The 6,570-nt window shown below is 53.1% G+C and overlaps 1 protein-coding gene across 1 annotated transcript; it reads left to right on the top strand.

The window, feature by feature from the left end:
* Window positions 1-4,342: 4,342 nt before the first annotated feature.
* LOC104480334 (tubulin alpha chain) lies at window positions 4,343-6,570 on the top strand. Its single transcript, XM_010121244.2, has 3 exons — window positions 4,343-4,523; window positions 4,725-4,873; window positions 5,599-6,570. The coding sequence occupies exons 1-3, from the start codon at window positions 4,343-4,345 to the stop codon at window positions 6,568-6,570; spliced, it is 1,302 nt and encodes a 433-aa protein (XP_010119546.1).

Below are 6,570 nucleotides of genomic sequence, written 5' to 3'. Positions count from 1 at the left end.
CCATGGCGGGGTGGCCAAGGCTCCTCGCCAAACCACAGCCCCGGAACTCAGGACCCAAATTCAGCTGAAGTCTGAAAAGGAAAAAGAAAATAATACACCAGGCCCTTCAGCATCTTCCCCTTACAGCACACATCTCCAGCAGACAGCACACCAACATGACCAACAGGTTCTCTGTGCAACGACCTCCTCCTGCCTCAGCTCCAAGGGCGTAGGGGTGAGGTCCTTCCCTGCTGCAATCTGCTGTAGCCTTGGGCTATATGGCCCTTTATGTGCACTATAGGTCGTTTTATACATTTTTATAGCCCAACACCCTACACATCCATCGCCTATTGGTGTCTTGAGTTCTTGTTCAGCAGGACATAGGCTGAACATTGCCCCTCTGCTCTGGTGAGACCCCACCTGGAGTATTGCGTCCAGTTCTGGAGCCCCCAACATAAGAAGGACGTGGAGCTGTTGGAGAGGGTCCAGAGGAGGCCACAAAGATGATCAGAGGGCTGGAGCAGCTCTGCTGTGAGGACAGGCTGAGAGAGCTGGGGCTGCTCAACCTGGAGAAGAGGAGGCTCCGGGGAGACCTGAGAGCGGCCTCCCAGTGCCTAAAGGGGGCTACAGGAAAGATGGGGAGAGACTCTTCAGCAGGGCCTGTTGTGACAGGACAAGGGGTAATGGTTTCAAAATAGAGGCAGGCAGATTCAGATTAGATATTATGAAAAAATTTTTTATGCTGAGGGTGGTGGAACACTGGGCCAGGTTGCCCAGAGAGGTGGTGGATGCCCCATCCCTGGAAACGTTCAAGGCCAGGTTGGATGAGGCTCTGAGCAACCTGATCTGGTTGAAGATGTTTCCCAGGGAAACCGAGGCTCACATCTGGTCAGGTAAAGCAGGGCAGAGCAAGGCCAGACCCGGCTTTAAGACAAAAGTTTAAGAGATTTTTCCGTGTGCTCCCCAGTGAGCTGCAGTAAAGCATTGTCCCAGCCTGGGAACAGGCTTTTCCCCACCATCAGCTGCCATGGGGATCTGCACCACAAACCCTTCCAAAATTAATTCTCCTTCTCAACCTCTGCCAGGTGACACCAGGGGTTGCTCTGAATGGCTGAGATGCAGGCGGAGGTCGGAGGAGCCAGATTTCCTAAGGAAGCTGGATGGAAATAGGAGCACTGAAATCTCCATCAGCACCCACCTGGGTCTGGGAGCATGCAGAGACAAGGCTGCCGAGCTTGGGAAGGACGTGATATGTGCAGTTTTGTAGAAACCAGGTCAGGATTCAGTCTCTCCTGCCATTTCATGCAGGGATGAACCCCAAATTCTAGGTATTGCACTCAAAATGGGTGGTTTGCTCAGGAGTGCAGGCTCACTCAGGCACACTTCTGCTCCCACTGCTGGTTCCCTTCCAGCCTCTTCATAATCCTTCCCCCAGGCAGCCAGCTCTTCCCTGGCCTCCAGGAACCCTCTCATCCTTCTCAACCTCCACATTCCAATGCTCAAAGGCCTCCTTCTCCCACATCAGAGCAAACCAGAGATGCCACAGTGGTTTAGACAGCGCCCAAGGACAGTAGGTCTTGAATCCCATCCTGGGATCAAGGAGGCTCCATACGTATCTTCTGGGGAAAGGCTTCAGGCAATGTAAGTCAATGGGCATTGAACATCTGGTCAAAAATGCACTCCCACTGTTTGAGGACATACCCACATTCATATCCATGAAGGTGTTGGCTAGAAAAACCAAGCTAACCTCCAGTAGCGACCATGGGAAGAGTTAACCCATGCACCTCGAGACAGCGAGCACAGGCACATGGTGGCCTTGCAGGGAGTTACATCAGGAGCTGAGTCCTAAGCAGGGAGGTGAGACGCACTTCAAGCTGCAGATACACCAGGGAGACGTCCCTGGTAGCAAGAGTGCCTCTTCCTGGGATGTCCTGTCCTGCTTCCAGGATGTGCTGTCCCCCTCTGGGAATGTTCTGTCCCACTCCTGGGATGTCTAACCCTGCTCCTGTGTTGTCCAGCCCTGCTCTTGAGACGTCCTGTCCTGCTCTGGCCTGGGCCAAGTGGGGCTGTGAGCAGCTCTCCCAGGAACAGAGCCACCTCCTGCCACCCAGGAGCTCTGCATGGATCCCCCTCAACACAACTCTTGACATGGAGAAGCCAGGAGCACATTAAGATGCAAACGCCAACCCTCTTCTCCAGAAGAGGGTGAGAAACTAACTCCGTTGGCTCTGGATGGGTGATTTGCTCTGCTCCATGTCACTTTCACGGGCTTTCGCTTTAACTCTTGGGATGTTGCCTTCCTGACCATTTTCTGCATGTTGTCCCCTGGGAGAGTCACATTTTCTGCTCTCCTTCTTAGAAGGCACCAACCCTCCCACTGCACCTGAGAAGGGTGGTAGAACAGAGGGCATCCCACCCATGTCCAGGGAATCAGATCACGAGTTTTAATAGTTTCCACAGAGTCTCCATGTCTTAAGTCTAGATCAGATTTTAAAACTTGTACTTCTGGGACATCCCATGCCAGTGAGGTTCTTGCTTTCGTCTACGCTGCATGGAAAATAAAACCATTGTCCGTTTGCAGTGGGATGGTCTCATTAGCGCCTCTCAGTCGTGACCTTATCCATGTACCGTCACCTCTCTCCAAGGCTGTCCCAGGTCCTCCAGGACATCCGTCATCCCCATGTCACATAACAGCCTCAGCATCTCTGATGAATTTTTGCCACCTAACTATTTTAGAGAAGGGACACTGAGGAACAGAGAAGTCCCCTCTCCCACCAGTGTGCCAACAGCTTTTCTGTGGCACCAGTGCTGGAGAAGCTATCCCAGCCCCATGACATTACCCCCAAGGCAGGGGCCCCATCCTGCAACTTCTCTCCATTCCCAGGAGATTCAACAGAATCCAAAGAAACTCCAAACTCTACAGCTCTGCAGGTGCAAGTCATTCAAAACACCTTGATTACCCTTCATGCCCATCCCTCCCAGGGCAGAAACACCTGAAGCCTTTGCCAGCAGGTGCCTGGGTGAGGACGGGGCAGGAGGAGGGAACCCAGAGAGCCCAGCTCTACCTGCTATAAAAGGCCCAGGAGGGAAGGAGGTGGGGTGTGCTCTCAGTGAGGTGGTTGTGCTTGTGGTGAGGAGCCTGGGTGGTTCAGAGCCATGGTGAGTAGCTGTGGGGCTTGGGTTTGCTCTGTGACATGAGCTATGGCTCATCCTTTGCAGCTCTGCAGGAGGATGAAGCTGGAGGTGGCTTTTATTTCCATCTGAGGGAAGGTGTCTTGCCCTTGGCTGCTGGTTTCCTTGGGGGTGAAAGTGGTTGTGGGTTCTGGAGGAGCATGTGAGTCCTGCAGAAGGGGCTCCTGGGGCTGTAGAGCTGGGGAGCTGGTCTCCAGAGGTAGGCTGGTCTTGCAAGGCTGGTGTCCACCTTATCCTGGTCTAGGGAGGACTACACTACTGAAATGCCTTCAGACCTACCTGTCCTCCTGCCTGAAGATACTTTGAAGGTCTTGCTGGTGGTATCTGATCCAAGATTCAGCTAGGTGCCCATCTGATTCTGCTGTGGGGCTGGGGCAGACCTGGAGCAGGGGGTGAAGGCCTCTCCTTGTGAAGACTGCTTCAGCATCCCTGTTCTGGCCCTGGTGTGGGGGATTCTTAAGGCTGTCCTGGGACTGTTTGTGTAGGAAGAGAAATGCAGTGGTGGTGGAGGGCTGATCCTCTGCTCTAGTGTAGAATCTTGGTGCCTCGTGTCTGTGCTTGGCAGGGGTCTTGCTGTGCCAGGAGTCTTGCAAGATGCTAAATTAGGAGTTTTTGTGCTGAGTCTCCAGCTCAGTGTCCTGCCCAGGTCACAGCTAAAAGTGGGTACTGAGGGTAGTCAAAGCCCATTGGAGACTTTCCTATTGGGTAGCTCAGGGCTTCCTGAAATGGACGTATACATTTTCTTAGTAAGCCTGTAGTGTAGTCTCTCTGAACTCAAATGCCTGGGTTTCAGACTCCATGTCAAGGAGCTCAGCAGCTGGGCTTGGTGGCCTACTCCTGGGAACAGGGCTGGGATGCAGAGGAGCCTACTGCAAAGCCCCACCAAGGTAGATGCAGAGCTTAGGGCATTGCAGCCTCTCTCTGAAGGGCTAAAGCTTAGTCGTTGCACCTTCAGCAGCTCTTGGGTGCCTGTTATGGGGAAAGTGTCCTGGCTGCCACCAAGCTGGGCTAATGCTCCTCTTGTCCTTAAGTTGTTGGCCATGTGCTCTGTGAAGACACCCAGAAGTGCAAGCATCAGTCTAATTCCTTGGTGCACATTGCTAACATCTTCTCTCCTGTCCCCACGCAGAGGGAGTGTATTTCTATCCACATTGGCCAGGCTGGTGTCCAGATGGGCAATTCCTGTTGGGAACTGTATTGCCTGGAGCATGGGATTGAGCCAGATGGCATCATCTCCTCCAGTGCCTCCTCAGAGCAAGTAGACTCTTCCTTCGGGACCTTCTTCAGCGAAACAGGATCAGGGAAGTATGTGCCCAGAGCAATATTTGTTGACCTGGAGCCCACTGTCATTGGTAAGTCATGGAAGATCTCAAGATATTTTGGGAGGGGGATTGGGGGTATACCTTCTCTGACCTGAAGCATGAAGTTGGCCACCCAATCTGCTGGTGAGGCTGACAACTTCCATGGGAAACTGCATCTAAATTAGTGCAAGTAACTTGGTAGACAGTGGATCTTGTGGCAGTGACACTCACAAGGTCTCAACTTCTTCTTAGATGAGATCAGGAGTGGGACCTACCGCACACTCTTCCACCCAGAGCAGCTCATCAGTGGCAAAGAAGATGCTGCCAACAACTACGCTCGAGGCCACTACACCATTGGGAAGGAGGTCATTGACTCTGTTGCTGACAGGGCTCGAAAAATGGTAACAACCCTGTGGAGGGCTTTCTGTGTTAGCACTCTTGTTGCTGTTGCCCTGGCTGTCAAGAGATGCAGTGGTGGGGGGAAGAGGGAGGGCAAGCAGATCTTGGTCAGCTTGACCATGTGGGGGTGTGTGTATGTCTTGCTGGTTGAGACTTGAGGGGAAAAGAAAGGTCTAAAGATGCCCTCAGCTGAAGCAGCTGTGACTTAACTGTCCAGGCAACGTCTTTTTCCTAATGAGTATAGTGTTTCCTGTGTCAATCCTGACCCAACATCTCATCCCAACGAATGTTGCAGCTCGGCTCCAGGCTCATGTGTCCCCTTAGACCTCTACTCCCTTGTGGGGTTGCCTATGGAGTAGAAGGTTCCACGCACATAAACCCTCAGGAGAGCTGTGCTAATGCTAAGATCTTCTTGACTTACATGGAACCTCTTAGTGGTCTTCAGACTCTTCTTCACCTTCTTGACTGGTAGTATTGTAGGTCTCTATCTGACCCAACATATCACTCTTAGGCCAGGCCTTTCTTGCTGCTGGAATAAGAATTTAAAAGCAGCTGTATTTGCTGTGTCTGGCAGGTCTCACCTCTTAGAAGGGGAAGGCGTGTGCAAGCAGTAGTAAAAAAAAAAGTGGCCTTAAACTTGGTAGTTGAGTACAGTGCTTCAGCTTAGTGAGGAGTTCAGAATGACTTCAGTAACCTCATCCTTCTGGCTCTTTCCCTGGTTCTGCAGACTGACCAGTGCAGTGGACTCCAAGGGTTCCTGGTCTTCCACAGCTTTGGGGGAGGCACAGGCTCTGGGTTCACCTCCCTCCTCATGGAGCGCCTCTCTGTGGAGTACAGCAAGAAGTCCAAGCTGGAGTTCTCTGTGTACCCAGCCCCACGGGTCTCCACAGCAGTGGTGGAGCCCTACAACTCCATCCTCACCACCCACACCACCCTGGAGCACTCGGACTGCTCCTTCATGGTGGACAACGAAGCCATCTATGACATCTGCAACCGCAACCTGGACATTGAGCGTCCCACCTACACCAACCTCAACAGGCTGATTGGGCAGATCGTCTCCTCCATCACTGCCTCCTTGAGATTTGATGGTGCTCTGAATGTTGACCTGACAGAGTTTCAGACCAACTTGGTCCCCTACCCGCGGATACATTTCCCGCTCACGACCTATGCGCCCATCATCTCGGCAGAGAAAGCCTACCATGAGCAACTGTCGGTGCCAGAGATCACCAACGCTTGCTTTGAGTTCTCCAACCAGATGGTGAAATGTGACCCACGCCGTGGCAAGTACATGGCATGCTGCCTGCTGTACCGGGGTGACGTGGTGCCCAAGGATGTGAACGCAGCCATTGCGGCTATTAAAACACGCCGGTCGATCCAGTTTGTGGACTGGTGCCCCACTGGCTTCAAGGTGGGTATCAACTACCAGCCTCCCACGGTGGTGCCTGGGGGTGACCTGGCCAAGGTGCAGCGGGCTGTCTGCATGCTGAGCAACACCACTGCCATCGCGGAGGCGTGGGCCCGCCTGGACCACAAGTTTGACCTGATGTATGCCAAGCGAGCCTTTGTGCACTGGTACGTGGGGGAGGGCATGGAGGAGGGGGAGTTTTCGGAGGCCAGGGAGGACCTGGCTGCCCTGGAGAAGGATTATGAGGAGGTTGGAAGGGACTCAGCAGATGTAGAGGAGTATGATGAGGAATAA

The sequence above is a fragment of the Chlamydotis macqueenii genome, chromosome 1 (genome assembly GCF_036417535.1).
Source record: "Chlamydotis macqueenii isolate bChlMac1 chromosome 1, bChlMac1.mat, whole genome shotgun sequence".
NCBI classification, from domain to species: domain Eukaryota; kingdom Metazoa; phylum Chordata; class Aves; order Otidiformes; family Otididae; genus Chlamydotis; species Chlamydotis macqueenii.
This window is presented reverse-complemented; position numbering and strand designations above follow the sequence as displayed.